We start from the raw sequence: 19,120 nt of genomic DNA, 5'->3' as shown, positions 1-19,120 counted from the left end.
TTGACAACAAACTCAGTTTTTGGAGATTTTCGGCTGATTGTTAAACGTCGGGGGCGATTACTAAGTTGATTGATGATACAGCAGTGGGAGATGATTAAAGAATCGTGTACCGATTTTTTTAATAAATTCTTTTTATCAGTATTAAGAAAAATAAAGTACGATACTATAATATCGAATACTCTGTTTTTGAATGCCTGGCATTGCGTTCATTTCGAACTTCCCAACAACTGATGAGGCCATGACAGTGATGGAGCAAATTCGTTTGATGCAGAAAGGTAGTGTGTGATTTTAGGTACCGCCGATTTTGCGGCACTCTATTAGAAAGAGATAAACACGAGTGGCAAAATGTAGACAACAAACAGAATTCTAGATGTAGACAACGATTCATTCTATCACTGTGCCAAAAACCAGTGTGAGATAATCTGTATTCTGGGCTGTGATAAATTAATAAATTGTAGATCTGAAATAGTGAACAGTGTAACTTTTCAAATGTCCAACATTCTCTTAGCGTAAAAAATACTGAGTATTTTCTTTGACATTTTTCTCCAGTTTTTTTGAAACTTTAAATTGTCTTTTCCGAATTTTGTAAAATGTCACGCTACGTGTAGCACGGGCACCATTTGTGGTTTCTGGGATAAACACCACAATTAGACCATTCTCTCTTTTATAGACGTTGGCTGTTCAAAGCCTAGATGTAAAGGGCACGATTTATTTCATATAAATGATATTTGCCAGAGTTATTTTGAATTCGAAAGCATGAATCAATACTGGAAACCGCTAGGTACAGTAGCCGGAAAATTTTCCTGGTTTGCAGAATGTTAACGTAGTCAACCAATTTTGCAATGCAATATAAACTGCATATACATTTCCCACGCAATGCTGCCAGGAAATTTTTTGAAATTAAACTAGGACATGACGATCTTATCTTAATTTTGGGTTCCTCAAGCAGAAGACATGTTTCCAAATTACTACAACAATCCCTCCATAATCCAAATGAACAGCTCTTATTTAGTTTTGTTTGGATGGGATCAGTGCAGATTCGGCATGGACCAGGAAGGCCGTTGCCAGAATCTACCGCACCGGTGGCTGCCGAGGTTCCCGAGCGAGAGACGCTCGGTGGCGAGGCCGGCGAGGTCGAGCACGGAGACGGTGCACGTCCCGTCGCTGCTCGCGTCGGCGACGTAGACGCAGTTCCTCCGCACCCCGTTGACCCCGTTGGCTTCCACGCAGAACCCCCGGAAGCTGTCCACGAACACGGCGCGATCGCCGATGTCGCCCACCTCCGCCCAGCTCCGGCGGTCCCAGCAGAAGGCCTCGATCGAAACCTCTTCCCCCGGGCCGCCGTAAGATCCTTCCGGCTGTTGCCTGACGATCACGAGGAAATCTTCGGCGGACGACACGACGAGCGTGGACTCTGCTCTGGGCTGATTCCAGGTGAGCAAGTGCTCGTCTGGCACAATAAGCGTCACCGGCGGCGGCTCGATCACGGTGGCCACCGCGAAGGTCTCGCAGTCCACGCCGATCGTCCTGCGGGTCTCTCCGTCGAAGAGGTAGAACGCGCCGTCGCAGTAGGCGATGCTGCTGACCTGCCCGATCTCCTCCGCGCACTCCACCGGGCTCCACGACCCGTCTCCCGGCCGGCAGAAGAAGGCGGCGCTGGAGCACGGTTTCCTGGTCCGCCGCGCGATCATGACGGCATGCTGTGGCGAATGATCCCACACGGTGTCACGGCGCACGATGAGGTCGCCGCGGAACGAGGGTGGCAGCTCGGGCAGGGCGGCCGAGGCGCCGGTGAAGGGGTGCAGCAGCGCGGCCGAGAAGTAGTGGTCCACGGCGAGTGCCCAGCCGCGCGGCGAGGCGAAGAGGAAGAAGCCGAGGGCGGCGGGCAACGGGATCGCCGCGATGCTGTCGTCGGCGAGCGACCAGAGGTGCCGGTCAACGCGGAGCTGGTACTCGGCAGGCAGGAGGAGCAGGGGAACGCGTCGGCCGGCGGCGTGCGCAGCTGAAGCCGAGCGCCAGGGCGGGCACACGGAGCGGAAGCAAGCGAAGTCGGCGTGGTCGGTGATCCTGTCGGCGATCGCCGCTACGAGGTCGGCCGGCAGGTCGGACCAGCTCATCGTCATGTCCGTCCCGGCAGCGCCACCGCCAAGGCGTCTTCCGTGGATTTCTGCGGCTATGGCTCTATGGTCGTCTCGGTTGACTCTGCAGACTTTGCTACAGTTTTTTTTTTTTGAAGAACTAACTTTGCAGAATGGGATTTGCTAGTTCTCACATACTTTGTACTCTACAAAAAAGTTATCTACTCCTTCCGTATCAAAATGTAAGGCGTCTAAGAATTACTCAAAAGTCAAAGTTTTCTAAGTTTGACTAAGTTTATACATAAAAACAAGAACAATTACAATACTAAACTAATATTAAAAGATTCACCATAAAGTATATTTTCTTAATGTCTCCATTCAATATTGCAGATGCAAATATTTTTTCGTAATATTTAGTCAAAGTTAGTAAAATTTGACTTTTGACTAATCCTTATATACCTTATATTTTGGGACGGAGGAAGTAGATATTTTCTAGATCATACATTTATATCTTTACCATAAATACATATACACTAACATACCATGTGATTGTCAAAAATAACTCAAAATAGACAATATTATTATAAAATATAGTTTAAATTTAGCATAACCAACATGCATCTTTCAGTAAATTACATGTTAAATTGTATAACAAAAACATTAGCACTAATAAGTTGTAACATTGCTAGTTATGTGCTAAATTATTGCCATATAATTAATATAACATTACACTCTATAAGATTGTAGCATGCTATATAATAAGTTATAAAAAAGTACAAAAGTTTAATATAAATTGTATTTATTTTAATTTTCCTTTGTCCAAAATTTATTTGGCCTGGATATAATATCACAATAAGAGCTTCCAATGGTAGGCTCACAAACCTAAATTTTTACTTAATCCGTAATCTAAAGACTTGTTTGTCACCAAGCCATGTCCGAAAAATCTCACCTAAATGGAAGCTTGTTATGGTAGTTGTATGTCTTCATAGCTAGTAAGCACACTCGTATTGTTAAAAGTCAGTTGATAAATAATCATGCTATATAACAAATAATTAATTTGCACGTTAAGTGTACTAATAATTTATGGCGAGAAATTATAATGTCATAATTATGTTAGCGTTTTCAGAAGATAAATACACGTTTCTTTAGGAGTGATGTATAACGGTAAGTTTCAAAAAAGCCATGAATTATTTAGACATAAATGTCACTATTTCTAAAGATTATCTTGGCTCATTTGTTATTGAGCCATATACATCTTCGGTACCATAACTTATATCGAATGTGCAGTTTAGTACCACAACTTGCAAACCGAGCACTAGAGGTACCACAACTCGTATTGAGAGAGCAAATAGGTACACAATCAATTAGATGTCGACATTTGTCGCTGTAAATTTTGCAAAAAGGCCCACAATATTTTTCACCGGCACATGTGACCTTGGCTATGTCTTATGTGTGGGTCCCACCTGCCATGGACCGAAGAAATAATTAATATAAATGTGTCAGCAGAGTTAGTGTCAATGGTGGGTTCCAAATAACTATCCCTCAATAATCCAAATGAACAGCTCTTATTTTATTTCATACTGTTTGGATTAGATCAGTGCAGATTCGGCATGGACCAGGAAGCCAGAGTCTACGGCACCGGTGGTTGCTGAGGTTTTTGAGCGAAAGACGCTCGGTGGTGAGACCGGCGAGGTCGAGCACAGAGACGGTGCACGTCCCGTCGCTCGCTGCCAACGTCCGCGACGTAGACGCAGTTTCTCCGCACCCCGTTGGCCTCCACGCAGAATCCCCGTAAGCTGTCCACGAACACGGCGCGATCGCCGATGTCGTCCACCCCCGCCCAGCTCCGGCGGTCCCAGCGGAAGGCCTCGATCGAGACCTTCTCCCCCGAGCCGCCGTAGGATCCTTCCGGTTGATGCGTCCTGACGATCACGAGGAAATCTTCGGCGGATGATGTCTACGTGTGCTTCTATTCTTGTAGACAGTGTTGGGCCTCCAAGAGCAGAGGTTTGTAGAACAACAACAAGTTTTCCTTAAGTGAATCACCCAAGGTTTATCGAACTCAGGGAGGTAGAGGTCAAAGATATCCCTCTCAAGCAACCCTGCAATTAAGATACAAGAAGTCTCTTGTGTCCCCAACACACCTAATACACTTGTCAGATGTATAGGTGCACTAGTTCGGCGAAGAGATAGTGAAATACAAGTAATATGGATGATTATAGGTAGTAATTGCAATCTGAAATAAAAATGGCAGCAAGCAAACATGTAGCAGAACTTGTTGGAAACGGTGTTTCAATGCTTGGAAACAAGGCCTAGGGATCATACTTTCACTAGTGGACACTCTCAACAATGATCACATAATAAATAAATAACTTCTCCTCACTTGTGCTACTCTCAAACACTCTCTTGTTGGATAACAAACACCATTCATTGTGTAGGGCTACAAGAGCACCCTCAAGCCGGAGTAAACAAGCTCCACAACTTCATAAAGGAATCACACACGATGCGCACATTGTCACCGCCACACCGTGGAGAGTGAATCCGGAGTTCATATTAAAGTAACCTCTAGAGTGCATAATAGACCGTTGCAATTTAGACCGAGTACTAACATAGCATACACACTCGTCAACAATAGCTATGAAAGGGGGAATAGATCACATCAATACTATAATAGTAATAGTTAACTTCATAATCTACAAGATATTACAATCATAACCTACGCCAAGTACTACATGATGCACACACTGTCAACTTTACATCATGGAGGAGGAATAGACTACTTTAATAACATCACTAGAGTAGCACATAGATTAATAGCGATACATAGCTCATGATCACATAAAGATCACACCATGGGAGAGAGAGATGAACCACATAGCTACCGGTAGAGCCCTCAGCCTCGGGGGAGAACTACTCCCTCCTCATCATGGGAGACAGCAACGGCGATGAAGATGGCGGTGGTGTCGATGGAGATGGCTCCGGGGGCAATTCCCCGTCCCGGCGGCGTGCCGGAACAGAGATTATGTCCCCCGAAACTTGTCTTCGCGATGGCGGCGGCTACAGAACTCTTCGTGGAATATGACTGGTTGTTTTAGGGTTTTCACGACGGGGAGAATATATAGGCGGAAGGGCGGAGTCGGTGGAGTCCCGAGGTGGGGTCCCCACCTGGCGGCGTGGCCAGGGCTAGGCCCGTGCCCCCCTAGGGTGTGGGCACCTCGTGGCCCCCCTTCGTCTCTCCTTCGGACTCCGTGAAGCCCCTGGAAAAATAAGAACGTGGCCTTTTGTTTCGTCCAATTCCGAGAATATTTCCTGTGTAAGATTTCTGAAACCAAAAACAGCAGAAAACGAGAACCGGCGCTTCGAGCATCTTGTTAATAGGTTAGTACCGGAAAATGCATCAAAATGATATAAAGTATGAATAAATCATGTAGGTATTGTCATAAAACTAGCATGGAACATAAGAAATTATAGATACGTTGGAGACGTATCAGCGGACGACACGACGTGCGTGGACTCTGTTAACTTTGCTAGATCGACTAGAGTAGCATCCGTGCTGGTAGACACTATATCTATATGTATACTGCAAGATCGGAGAGAGATCGAGAGGGAGTGGGAGACAAACCTTCTCCCTTCGAGGAGGAGCTCGAGCCGTTGTCCATGGCGACGACGCGAGTGGCGTGGGCGTGCGGTGGCAGAGCTTCCCGTGAGCACTGCGCTATCCCTAGATCAGTAGGGGATGTCAGTGGGGTGAGCGCGGTGCGACGAACCTCGTACTGCGTGTCCCGGCCCCCACCTCTTTATATAGCGCAGGTCACAGGGGCCCACCAACCATAACGGGTTGGGCGCCCCCGATCGGGCGCAGAGTCAAGGGGCCCGGTGGGCCGTTGGGCCCACTCGGGAGAGATCAATCTAATATTCTCCCCCTTGATCTCAACTTTACTTTTAACTTTATACTTTCGCTTTATTCGTTTCATTTTGGATCAGTCCATAGGGCATGTTTCATCGTCATAGCTCTATTGCCGATAGAATCAGACACCCACAATACACTTCTCTGTTTTGAAACAAATTCTTTTACTTTGGGCCTCTTATGATCCAGGATAGGTAAGACTTTCCCTTAAACCCATGCCGGCTACGTGTTCCTTGAACACGCTGGGTGGTAAGCCTTTCGTTAGCGGATCCGCAAGCATATCTTTTGTCCTTATATGCTCGAGACTTATTGTTTGATCCTGGACCTTGTGTTTCACAACATAATACTTAACCTCAATCGGTTTTGTAGCTGTACTCGACTTGTTGTTGTGAGCATAAAATACTGCAGGCTCATTGTCGCAGTACATCTTTAGTGGTTTGTCAATACAATCTACCACTTTCAAGTCGGGTATAAATTTCTTTAACCATAATGCCTGCCCGTGGCTTCATAACATGCTATAAATTCTGCATACATCGTGGATGATGCAACTATCATCTGTTTGGAGCTTCTCCACGAAATAGCTCCCCCGCAAGGGTGAATACATATCCGGATGTGGATTTTCTATCATCTTTATCCCCCACAAAATCTCGCATCTGAATACCCTCTTATTTCTAGGGAATCAGATCTTCTGTATGTTAGCATGTAACTCTTTGTGCCTTTCACATAACGCAATGCCTTCTTTACCATTTTCCAGTGTTCATTATTGGTGGTTCTTGGTGTTTCTCCACTCTTTGTTCTTCCTCCCTTATTCCCCCAATAGTTTGTGTAGCTTTGTTGGAATTTGGGAGAGAAGAACTTGGGCATCTTAGTGGTGTTCTTAGCCATTGCATTAGGTTCATCGGTTTGGGTTCTCTCCGGGGTTTCGATCTCGTAGAGGGCATGTTCCCTTAGTGGTGTTCTTGCCTTAGTGGCCATCTTGCCTCTTGTGGCACCGTGTCTCCTTTGTGGCCTTGTAGCCTTAGTGATCCCATTGTCTTAGTGGCGTGGTGGTCTTTGTGGCACTGTGGCCTTTGTGGAGTGTGTTAGCCTCTTGTGGCGCATTAGCATCTTGGTGACTTGGTGGTGTGTTATAGCCTCTTGTGGCCTCTTGAGAGCCTCCGTGTTGTGGAGTTGCCTCAAGCCGATACTTGGCGTTTGCCCAAGCTTGTACGGGTTCGGTGACCACCCTCAAGTGTCCCTTAGTGGATCGAGGCTTTCCTTTGGTGGAAAGGCTCGAGGAGAATACGGTGGACCTAGTTGGCTTCTTGGAGTGCCTCGTGCCTCCACACCGCTCCAACGGAGACGTAGCACCCTTGGGTGTGAACTTAGGGATATATCATCGTCTCCTCGTGCACCGGTTACTTCTCAACCCGAGCTCCTTTACCTATGCGCTTTACATTGTGATATCTATCATGCTTGATGCTATACCTATCTTGTTATTACCTTGTTGCTCATCATGCTAGCATAGGTTGTTGGAGCACTTAGGCAAACCCCTAGTTGATAGGCCTTGAGCTAAACTAGTAAACACATGTGTAGTTTTATTCCGCATAGTTTAGCTCTCAAGTAGAAGTTTTTATACACCGCCTATTCACCCCCCCTCTAGGCGACGTCCTAGTACATTCAGATCCCACATCCTGCATGCACAAGTTTTATTGTCCAAGTTCACTTCATATGTGTGGTCACCACTCTTCACTTGCCACAGCCCAACATCTGTCCTCATTGCAGTACATTTCCTAGAGAAAGTCTTCATTAATCCCAGCTTCTCCGCATAGTGAGGAGTAATTTCCTAGCCAGCTTTATCTCCTCCTTCTCTCTTTACATCATGCCAAACCATTTGCTTGTCATATATACCTGTCAACATGGTAACAAATGGTTTGTTCCTGACATCTAGAATATATCTGTTGAATACCTCACTTAGGATGTTAACTACTAAATATGTCTTGCAGTTGGTGTCCATGGCCCACCTTGCCCATGTTTGCACTGGGATATTTGTCAGCCATGCCCAAGCAGGATCAGATTGTTTCTTCATCTCTTCCATTGCCAAATCAAATCCATGCTTTGTGTAATAGTAAGCTGCATTATCCATGCATTTCTTCAGGTCTTATCCTCTGAAACCAGCTGTCTGGAAGTTGGCATAAATGTGCCTAAGGCAATACCTTTGAGGACAATTTGGAAAGACAGTGGTAACTGCTTTCAGTAGACCCTTCTGCCTATCTGACATGATGGCATAGTAACCAAATTTTCCCTGCTCACCACCAAGAGCCTCTTTCAACTGCTCCAAGAACCACTGCCAATTTTGGGTGTCTTCCTTTGCAACAACAGCCCATGCGACTAGATATATGTTGTTGTTTCCATCCCTACCTGTTGCTGCCAAGATCTGAGCTCCAGTAGTTAACTTGATGAAGCAACCATCCAAGCCAAGGAATGGTCTACATCCATCAAGGAAACCTTGCTTTGCAGCATTTACATAGAAGAAGAGGCCATCAAACATTGGCTGCTGAGTGATGAATATCTGCTGCCCTTTCTTGATTGCCTCCAGCTCATCTTCAGTGGGTCCAGTGATAGTGGTAACTATGCACCTTGATCCAGGGTTTCTGTCAATAACAGTTTGCAGATAATCCCTTAATCTATGGTACTGCTTCTTGTGATCTCCCATTACAACATTCCTTGCTCTAGTCCTAGCTCTGTAAGCCATCCTCTTAGGGACATCAACACCAAAATCCTTCTTGGCCTTGTCAACTAAGGTTGTGATGGAAGTGTTGGGATCTGATCTGAACTTGTCGACATATGCGTTGCTTAGCCACCTAGAATTTACTCTGCTATCTTTAGGTTCAGTAGGACAAGAGTGCTCCAAATGCATCTTCTTTATGCAGAATGTGTTCATGCTTGATCTTGGCAGCAGACATGTAGAACTTGCATTTATACTTCTTCTTTCTGTCAGGCTTGCACCAAACAATTATTCTGTCAGGTGTGTTCCTGTGGTAGTGGAAATTCCTAACCTGAGTAATGTGTAGCCTTGCCAGTGCCTCCCTAAACTGATACACATCCTTGAAGCAAAGTCTAAGCATGAATTGTTGCTCAGGATTCTCCCTGTTTTCATCATACCATGTCCTCTCTGGTTGTTTCTTGGCCCTGCTCTTTCTTCCCTTTGGCTGCATAAATGGCAGAGGCTCATGTCCATCATCTTCCTCCTCTGGAAGAAAACCTAGGCCATCTTCTTCATCAGATGGAGCCCATTCTTCCTTCACAGGTTCCTCTACTTAAGAGTGTGATCTGGGTTTCTTCTTCACTGACATCTCTAACAATATGTCTTCATAATTAACAGTTGGAGTGTCAAAAATCTCTTCCACATCAGTCTCACCCTCACAGTGCTCCAAAGGATCAACTCTCTTCCTTTTCATGTCAGCTATTGTCTTCTTCAGTTCCTCTGCCTCTTTTCTCCTCTTTTCTTCAGCACCCACAGAGTAATAGTTGCATGGATACCAAAAACAGTCACTACCATCAGATGCTTCTCCTTCATCTTCTTCTTCATCCTGTTGTGCTTCTTCTTCTGGCCATTCATTTTCATCAGTTTGTGTCTGCAAAGGCTGGAGAGGATGCAATGTTTGCAAAGGATGCTCTGGATAATGACCTTCCACTTCCTCATCATCAGGTGATCTTTCTCTCCCAAAGGGCTTCACTGGAGATACAACAATTGATTGCTTTCTCTTGTCCCTCATCACTGTCAGAACCAATTTCCTAGCAAATTCATACTTCCTAACCATTTCTTCCACCTTCAAATTGCTATCAATTAAAGCAAGGACATTCAGTCCCTCCCCTTCATCTTTTACATAGTACAACGAATCACACATGCCGTATCCTTCCTTCTCCATGACAGACAGTAAATTCAGATACCTAATGTCACTACAGGGCATACTGATTTGCACAAACTTCGCACCATCGAATTGAAAATACAGCTCCCACATGTCATCAGATGGCCTATTTCTACAACACAAACATAGGTTCATCACCAATTGCAGAGAAATCAGAAGAACCATAGATGAAATCGTCCGCAAAATTAAGACAAAGGAAAGAAATCTTACCCGCTGGGCGACTGGTAGTGGCTAAGTGGGTCCTCTGTGTGGCTCTTGCCCGCCACCGAGCACGCGAACTGGAAAGAGGGAGAAGGTGGCAGTGGGGCCTGCTCCTCCGCTGAGCTTTCCTCGACCTCCACAGACTCCCTCTCCTCCCCAGAGTCCAAATCCATGGCCCCCATGTTGAAGCCCGGGCCAAACAGCACATTTCTAACGAAACAGGGGCGCCCTCCGAAGAGAGCTCCGCCATCCCCCTCCACCCCGCCGCCGCCACCTCCAGACTCCATTGACACACACGAGGGAGGCGAGTGGAGACTGCCTTTGACTAAATCGGGTGCGGTGGGAACTTGATCCAGTGGAGAGACTAGCCCTAACGGTCGTCAGTACTTCTCCGTCCACCCTTGCCCACGTGGACCTGTCAGGTGGGTCCAAAACATGTCTAAAACGCTAAACTCGAGCAATCAGTGCTCCGCGTCTCGACCTAACCTCAAGACTGGTAGTTAAGTGTCGCCTAGCCCAAAGCTGGTAGTTTTCAGACATCATCGCCTGTAATGTGGTAGTTCTGCGTCATTTACTCCTTCAGACAAGAATAAGAGACAACCAGACGCAGACCAGCAACGACCACAACCCAAAATAGATAACGGGCCGAAACCAACCCACCCGTAACAAACCCGAATAGAAAAGCAAAGTTGAGATCGCCCGGTTTAGGACCTAGCTGAGCACAAGCATAGTTCTCAGCTAGCTGAGAACTAACAATTCCCTGGTCTTTTCTATCTCAGGGGATTGATTCTCACATATAATACCATTTTCCATCTCAAATGTTGTGTTGCGTACAAATCTCAGATTACTTCTTTCTTCGAAAAGTTTGAGAAGCAAACTCGAACTTCAAAGCTTGGAGACTTGAGAACCTCAGACGTATTCTATACAGGTACGCACTACATGTAAACCACGGGCGGAGGAGGATAAACATTTGAAGTGGCGGGTGAAGGTAGTTTTTCCATTAGGGGTGCCGGCCAAGCTTGTCTGACCAGATCATACGGCAAGTGCTAGATTTGCTGCATGCCTCTCGGTCTCTGAAGTGCATGCGTCAGGTAATGGCATTTGCGCTAATTGCAGCGCATAGACAGGCACCAATTAAAAAAGGAAAAAAGAAATCCCCTTTTGATAGATGCAAATAATCAACTCTAGCTTTTGTGTAGTACTGATGGCGTGCCTGATTCTCTGACCCTTTCAGCTCCGTAACACATCAATATATGTTCTAGCATATCTAGTTTGATTGCTGGCTAGCTGACGGTGAGCTCCTCTAATTACCAGCAACTACTACTCCGATCTAACGCATGATTACACATGCACTTGCTCGTGTCAGCGCATGATTGCCACTTCAGTCTGTCGGCTCTCTTGCTCGCAGCCGCAGTGGACGATCGAAAGCAACGTCCATCACCGCAGGCTGACCAGAGGAGAGCGTGCATATGCACCCACCAGTCACCACCACCAAAGAGCAACCCAAATCAGGGCCAAATGATCAACGGAAGATCAGACGATTCGCCCAAATCGGGGCGAAAAGGCGCGGCCAGATCTTGACGACGGGGCTGGCCTCGCCTTTTGTTGTGCTTATCAGTGCGCGCGATCGCGTCCGAGGTGACACGCTCACCTCATCTCGTCGTGGTCTGGTCACCCATCGAGCTGGAGAGCGCTCCGCGCCGGCGCAGGCACCGGCGGTGGCACGCCACCTAATTTTTCCACGTACGTTTCGTGGTGATTGCTGACTTTGACACCGTCGGGACTCTCGTCTGGTGCTAGTGTGCGCGCGGCTAGCTAGCCACCAACGCTATATAAGCAGTGCGTGTGCTATCAAGTGCACAGATCACACGCACGGAGCGGCTATTGGGCCTCTGCTCGTGCTCGATGATCATGTCTTCCGCCGTGCTGTGTCGAGGCGCTCCGTTCTCAGTGTTCTCCGGCGCGGTGTCGCGGATCCTGCTTATCGCCGTGGCTCTGGCCGCTTCGCCTCGCCGGCTCGGCGTGACGGCTGCCGGTGCGGAGATGAGGAGGACGAGCAGCCCGGCGGACCCGAACTGGCACGTCGTCAGCGTAGCCTCCCTTCTGCCGGCCGCCGTCTGCACGCCGTCCACAGGTACTGCTAGCTCCTTATATTGCTCGATCGATCGTTCGCTTGTTGATCCATTCCGCTAGTATCAGTCGTTCCGAATAATAAGGTGTCTGTATCTATACGTATTTCTGTATGTTTGTGCACTCATTTATTTCGTACGTAGTCCACATAAAAATGTACTGCAATGACACAGGCTATACCGGTGAAGAAAGCAACACATTTTCTAGATATCAATGTATCTGTACATTAAAATACGTCTAAAATCTAGGTACATCATAGTTAGATAAGGTTATAACACTTATTTTAAAACGGAAGTAATATAGGATATATTATAATTCGAAACGAAGGAAACACGTACATATATAGTCGAGCATGAACATACAGTCCCCCATTTCAAATTTTGTACTGCTAACCACTAGTGTTGGGTACACATATGCATATACAGAGAGCACACGAATCAAAACGAACATACTCCCACCGCCCCATCAAAATTATTTTAGGTTTGTTAAAATTTAAATGTATCTAAAGACTAAATAGTGAATACATACATCTATTTTGAAAAATCTAAGATAATTTTTATAAGACGAAGGAAGTACAAGTGCAATAAGACGGCAATGGTTCGCCTTTCCTGGGGCGATCATCCAACGTTAGGACAGGAACTTGCATCATGGCACGTATTCAACTTTCTTTTTTTTTATCTCCAACTAACTCAACCTGTCATGAGTCGACCAACAAACAAAATAATTACAATGACACGCCATCTGAAAAATAGGTTAACGGATCAAAACAAGAACTGTTTAGGAAAAGACTAAGACAAGATGTGTGCATTGGAACTTCTAAAAAGTAGGAGTATGTAAGATTAGAGCTCATGCATGTTTGGTTTCCAAAGTATGTACGGGGAGTGATCTTTTGGCTTTTGGATACATATGCTCCATTTATTTTGAAATGCATATTTGATACATTTTGAAATGTTAAAATATTTCAAACAAAAAATTCACTGCACATCTTTACATGGTATGTGCGATTATGGGTAGAAGTTTTTTCATGAAAATTGATTTTTCATTTGAGTTGTGTAAAAAAAATTGATGATAAAAATAAGATTTTTTTATGAAACATGTTTTGTTTTTTTATATCTATCACAAAAATATTGGCTTTTCACGAAACTGTACGAACAATTAAAAACATGCTTTTTTGGTTGGTGGAAGCATATTCATCCGGGAGCCACATTAAATTTAAGAGAATTCTATCCTACCAGATTCATTTATACAATACTAAAATCCAATTGTAGCAGTAGGAAATTTCAATTAGGATCGCAGTTCCAAATTTTCTCCTAAATTTTGTGCTTCAGTGGGGCTCTAGCACTTTGTGCATTCTAACTTAAAAGGATTGCGAGAGCATAACATTTTATTAATGATTAATTAATAATTGTTCCTCTGAGAACATGAATATATCATGTCATAAGTTAAGTCCAAATAAGATCGCCAACTCAAGAAATAATAATGGCCTATTCAGTTATACATTGGACTATCATGGCACCAATCATTTTAATTTTCAGAAATACTAAGGAAAAATAGACACATACAAATGGACTCGACTAATTCCTGGTCGATCTAGAATTATGTCAATTCTTGGTCAGATGGCATGCATCATAGAGTTTCATGCACAATTGGCAAATTTTGGTTTTTGATTTGCATGGTGGCTTTACTATTCACAACTTGTTTTGCATTTTTTGGTTTTTGATTTCATATTGGGGGTTGAATTTGGATATGAAATTCTTTAGCATGAAACACATTGTTATCTTTATATCATGATTTTTTAAGATTACCTATAATTCTTACACGTGTCATTTGGTAGCCAAATGCACAAGTGCAAGTGCCAACGATTATTGTATGGGGTTACCGCAAAGTGCTGACACACATACTGGTGAAGAAAAGAAAATGCCACCAAAAGTCTCAACGAGTCAAAGCCTCAAAGGTCGTTAACTAAGTCGCTTTGGTCCCTTGTGAATGGAATGGCCACTTTGTTTGTGAACAAGTGCGCCTGTCTGAATTACTCCCTACAAAGCTCTGATCTAATTATCTTAAGCATCTTACAAGACCGAATTTATTTAATGTGATCATGTCATGATCCACAATATAAACGAACAAATATTTTCTTGTTATACTTCAGATCACACAAGAGCTTCGCCGTCGTGATGACTGCAAACATCAGTGAAAATCCAAACATAGCCGGGGTGGTTGATTTATTTCGAGTTGTATAACTACCAGGATTATATCACAGTCTTACCTTATAGCTGATTTTAGGACAAAAAAAAAATCCAAAATAGTAATTACTCCTGCTGATCCATAATATTTGTTGTGATTTCAGTTTAAATTTAGAATGCGACTAGTTTTCATTCGACTGAGAACTAACTTTGATCTTTAGATGATATCCTCAAATTTCAGTTGCAACCCATATTGCAAGATAAATTAGCACGAAACATGAAGCAAACCTAACGATTTAGAGCATTTTTCTTTGTTGCATCCTCACTTGCAACTAAGAAAAAAATCAGTTGCAATCTCACTTAAAACTGAAAATCCCAATTACAACCTAACTTGTAACTCATATACACAAATCACGATGTAATTAAACGGTATAGAAATTGACAGGTCACGAACTTAGTCGAGAACTAAACAAAACTGTTAAATTTAAGAAAGAACTACGATGTACTTATGGATGAGAGGGAGCAGCTAATTCTTATTCTGGCTATCTTGCAGCGGCATCAAACTCGACGGTCCTCAATGTTGTGCAACGGCACGGCCCGTGCTTGCCACTGCAGTCGCGTGGCGGCACGCCACCACACGCCCAGCTCTTGGACCATGATCAGGCCAGAGTAGACTCCATACACCGCAAGATCGCCGCCCCCGCGTCCACTGTGCTCGACCAAGCCAACCACGCCGCGAAGGGCGTGTCCCTGCCGGCGCAGCGTGGCATCTCCCTTGGCACCGGCAACTACGTGGTGTCTGTTGGCCTCGGAACGCCGGCCAGAGACATGACTGTGATTTTCGACACCGGAAGCGACCTGTCGTGGGTGCAGTGCACGCCGTGCTCGGACTGCTACGAGCAGAAGGACCCGCTCTTCGACCCGGCGCGGTCGAAGACGTACTCCGCCGTGCCCTGCGCCGTGCCGGAGTGCCAGGGGCTCGACTCGCATAGCTGCTCGCGAGACAAGAAATGCCGGTACGAGGTCGTGTATGGCGACCAGTCGCAGACCGACGGCGACCTGGCACGCGACACGCTGACGCTGGGGACACCATCGGACACGCTCCCGGGCTTCGTCTTCGGGTGTGGCGACAAGGACACCGGGCTGTTCGGCAAGACCGACGGGCTCGTCGGCCTCGGCCGCGAGAAGGTGTCGCTGTCGTCCCAAGCGGCGGCCAAGTACGGCGCGGGGTTCTCCTACTGTCTCCCGTCGTCGCCGAGCGGGGTGGGGTACCTGTCACTCGGGAGGTCGGCGCCCGGGAACGCACGGTTCACGCCGATGGCGACCCGCCGCGACACGCCGTCGTTCTACTACGTCAATCTCGTCGCCGTCAAGGTCGGCGGGCGGACGGTCAGGATCTCTCCGGTGGTGTTTGCGTCCGCTGGCACGGTGATCGACTCCGGCACCGTGATCACCCGGCTGCCGCCGCGCGCCTACGCCGCGCTCCGTAGGGCGTTCACGCGCTCTATGGGCAGGTACAGGTACAAGAAGGCGCCGGCGCTGTCCATCCTGGACACATGCTACGACTTCACTGGGCACACGACGGTGCAGATACCGTCTTTGGCGCTGGTGTTCGCCGGCGGCACCACCGTGGAGCTCGACTTCAGCGGGGTGTTGTATGTGGCGAAGGCCTCGCAGGCTTGCCTAGCGTTCGCGCCCAACGGCGACGGCACGGACGTCGGCATCCTCGGGAACACGCAGCAGAAGACGCTCGCGGTGGTGTACGACGTGGCCAACCAGAAGATTGGGTTCGGCGCGAACGGCTGCAGCTGATGGCTAGCTTCTGCTGCTTGCTCGACCGGGCTTAGTTGGGTTCGGCCTAGTGCCCAAGAGTATGATGGTGATTTTGAAGCGCCAGATGCGCCAAATGTGAATTTGGACATCGAAAAGCATTTGATCAAGCAGAGCAAAATAATATTCGCAGGCCAATTTTCCATTGCAAATAGGGGTTAGGCAGGCTGATCCATCATCAGCGACAAACCAGCAATGAGATTCTTATTTTTCGAGCAACAAGTAGGAGCTCAAAGCAAACTTTATTGTTTTTCCATGTGGCACACTGAACACTGCTTGAGGATCAAGCTAGCCAGCTACGATCGAACTACGGCACGCCGTGGCGGTTGATGGTGTCGGTGGCCGCCTCGTCGGCGCGGCCAGCGCCAGCGTCCCCACCCTGGCCACGCTGCGGCTGCTGGCGTCCATGCAGGTTCAGTTGCTGAGTGGGGAGGGCGGTGCCGGGGATGGTGGGCGCGTCGGTGCCGGTGCCGCCGTGGGGGATGTCGGAGACGGGGAGGTGGCCTTTGGCGCCGTAGGCGCGCATCTTGTAGTCCTCCAGGCCGTCGTCCTTGTTGTACTGCACGTACGGGCTCGTCTCCGTCGGCAGCTGCACCGAGTCGCCGTCCTCGCCGGCGCCGGCGGCCTTCCGCTGCTGCTCCTCCCGCCTCTCCTTGGTCGCCTCCATTGCTCACCGATTCTCTGCTCGATCTGCTAGTGAGTGGTTGGATCAGATGGTCGATCACTCGATCTACAGCTGCTGGTTGTGCTTATCCAACATGACGAGATCGTCCCGGGATTTATAGCGATCGAGAGAGGGATACAGGACTGGGAGTCGATCAAGGTTGGACCTTGGAGTGCATCCCGAGGCCACCTAGCCATATTCCAGGACACGCGCTGGCAAGCAGAGGGTGCTCCCACGTCTAGGCGCGGCGGTGCCGACACGACACGTAGCTCGATTTCCACTGGGTCGGCTACAGTGTTCCGTTTCGGGAAGACTAAATAAAATCTGCGCCGGACAAAACGGAGAAGACGCCAGGGCGACGCAAAACTGTCTAGCTGAGTTCAGAGACTCTTTCATCATTAAAAAAAAACTAGGAGGCAGTGGCGCGGCGACACGCCGCGCCTGTGGCTGTCGATTTTCAGGAAATTATTAAGTTTGAATTAGCACAATTCGGTGAGCATAAGTTAGGTGGCTGCAGCAGGAGTCCCGACCCACATGGAGTAGTTGATTTGGGCAGCAGTATCTATCTACTAGTACAGTAGATGATTTGGTAACATAAACGGGTTAAAAAAATAGTGAATCTAGGAACACTGAGTAGAAGAGCGGTGTGAGCTCTCCGTGTGGAAGCCGAAGGTGGGGTGCCGATAGGGACGGTGGCGAACATCATTGCTCTCTCCCCCCCGCCCCCGCCTGTTGCTGGACGATTCGGTCGCCGTTGTACGGGATACCTAGCTCGCAAGCGCAGAGGTCAATTGTTGTGAGCATGGACGGCTTGCGTCGTTGGGGCCGACGGTGGCGTGGAGGCAGCTTCGTGTGATGGGAGGCCAAAGGCCAGCCGCTTGCGGCGGCGAACCCCCTACGTGTGATGGGAGGTCTCGGTGCGGGTCGTGATGGTCCACTTGGGCTCCACGCTAGCGAGGGGCGTGGCGGCTTCGGTGGCAGTGTGGAGGCTTCCTGGCGCGTCCATGCTTGCCGCGGCGACCCAGGCACGGAGGCCGTGCGGATGGCGGCCTGTTCGGATGGGCCGGAGACCTCCTCCTGTTGGCGTCCGGTCTGTGAGCCGTATGACTGCTCCGAGCTGGTGGTGGCGAGGACGGAGCTGGCATGCTCCTTGGATAACAACGGGTGGAGCTGGCCAAGGATGGCAGGGGTGCCGCATTGCCCACCGGAGCACGCAGCGAGGAGGGATCGAGGAGTGGGGGAACGCACGCGACTGGCGGTGAGCTTGACTTGAGCAACTATATAGGTTAGGACAAGGCATCAATAGTCGGTATGTCACTTTTCTCATTACTGCTCAACAGGGGCAATTTTACTTGTTATAGTAGCTGCGTGCGCCTGAACGGAAATCTTTATGAGGAAGAGGCTGAAATCAAAGAACCAAAAGACGAATTGCTCACAACATCTGGAAACGTGCAGATTGTTGTCAGAAAGAGACAATAACAACACAGTACAGTTTAGTTCAGTTCTCCATTGAATCGGATGCAAGCATATATAAGAAAAGGGAGCACAAAAGCTTCAGTGTCTTATACATCTGTTTATGTCAGACACGCACTAACATATACCATATAGTAGATAGTAGGTAAAGGCAATTGATAAGAAAACTGGGCTCTAGCCATACGCCCTTGTTATGTAGATTAGGCGAGTATGTCTTGGGATTTCAGGGTGTTGTACGCAACATGTAAAGTCGGAAATCACCTCCATTAGCTTCAGTGTCTTTACACTAAACACGGTTATGCACGCTGCTAAACCTGCAATTAGTACCATGCGGTGAGAGTTGAACCCATGGACTGTTACACAAATAGACAAATAATAAAAACTGAGAAATCACCATGTACATCGAAAGGGAGTAGAACAATACGGAAGAGAACAGAGATAACCTGACACATGATATATCAACGATGAGAGAGTTGCGGCAGCTGCAACAAATCAATGGTTGTCCATTTCTAAACCCACGCCACATAGCACAACACCAAAAGGAACATCAGATTCAGTGATCCTACCAAGAGGTAGCTGGGAAGAAGACACAATGAGCAAGAATATCGATCACGCAAAACTGTGGAAAATAAATTGCGTATATGCAAACAAATTATATGGCATGTAGGAAAGAACACTTACAGATGGCCAAGAACCGCACAGTACACTATGTTTCTTGTTTAGGTAGTTGCCTTGCCAGATCC

General features: G+C 47.3%; 3 protein-coding genes and 1 pseudogene across 3 annotated transcripts; 1 reads left to right on the top strand and 3 right to left on the bottom strand.

Annotated features, from left to right (window-relative positions):
- Nucleotides 1-1,028: 1,028 nt before the first annotated feature.
- On the bottom strand, nucleotides 1,029-2,117 carry LOC124657172. Its single transcript, XM_047195769.1, has one exon. The coding sequence runs from the start codon at nucleotides 2,115-2,117 to the stop codon at nucleotides 1,029-1,031; it is 1,089 nt and encodes a 362-aa protein (XP_047051725.1).
- Nucleotides 2,118-3,708: 1,591 nt separating this feature from the next.
- Nucleotides 3,709-10,384, bottom strand: LOC124657171 (annotated as a pseudogene).
- A 1,618-nt stretch (nucleotides 10,385-12,002) lies between these two features.
- On the top strand, nucleotides 12,003-16,238 carry LOC124651447 (aspartyl protease family protein At5g10770-like). Its single transcript, XM_047190538.1, has 2 exons — nucleotides 12,003-12,231; nucleotides 14,964-16,238. The coding sequence occupies exons 1-2, from the start codon at nucleotides 12,003-12,005 to the stop codon at nucleotides 16,220-16,222; spliced, it is 1,488 nt and encodes a 495-aa protein (XP_047046494.1). The 3' UTR covers nucleotides 16,223-16,238.
- A 309-nt stretch (nucleotides 16,239-16,547) lies between these two features.
- On the bottom strand, nucleotides 16,548-16,907 carry LOC124654789. Its single transcript, XM_047193776.1, has one exon. It carries the CDS (start codon nucleotides 16,905-16,907, stop codon nucleotides 16,548-16,550), a length of 360 nt encoding a protein of 119 aa, XP_047049732.1.
- Nucleotides 16,908-19,120: the final 2,213 nt, after the last annotated feature.

The sequence above is a fragment of the Lolium rigidum genome, chromosome 5 (genome assembly GCF_022539505.1).
Source record: "Lolium rigidum isolate FL_2022 chromosome 5, APGP_CSIRO_Lrig_0.1, whole genome shotgun sequence".
In the NCBI taxonomy this organism is placed as follows: Eukaryota; Viridiplantae; Streptophyta; class Magnoliopsida; order Poales; family Poaceae; genus Lolium; species Lolium rigidum.
This window is presented reverse-complemented; position numbering and strand designations above follow the sequence as displayed.

Excerpts from the sequence above, each read along its gene's own strand:
- LOC124651447 (XM_047190538.1), top strand. The coding sequence starts at position 12,003 with ATGATCATGTCTTCCGCCGTGCTGTGTCGAGGCGCTCCGTTCTCAGTG. Across the intron at positions 12,232-14,963 it reads CGTCTGCACGCCGTCCACAG|CGGCATCAAACTCGACGGTC; the intron begins GTACTGCTAGCT and ends GCTATCTTGCAG.
- LOC124654789 (XM_047193776.1), bottom strand. The coding sequence starts at position 16,907 with ATGGAGGCGACCAAGGAGAGGCGGGAGGAGCAGCAGCGGAAGGCCGCC.
- LOC124657172 (XM_047195769.1), bottom strand. The coding sequence starts at position 2,117 with ATGAGCTGGTCCGACCTGCCGGCCGACCTCGTAGCGGCGATCGCCGAC.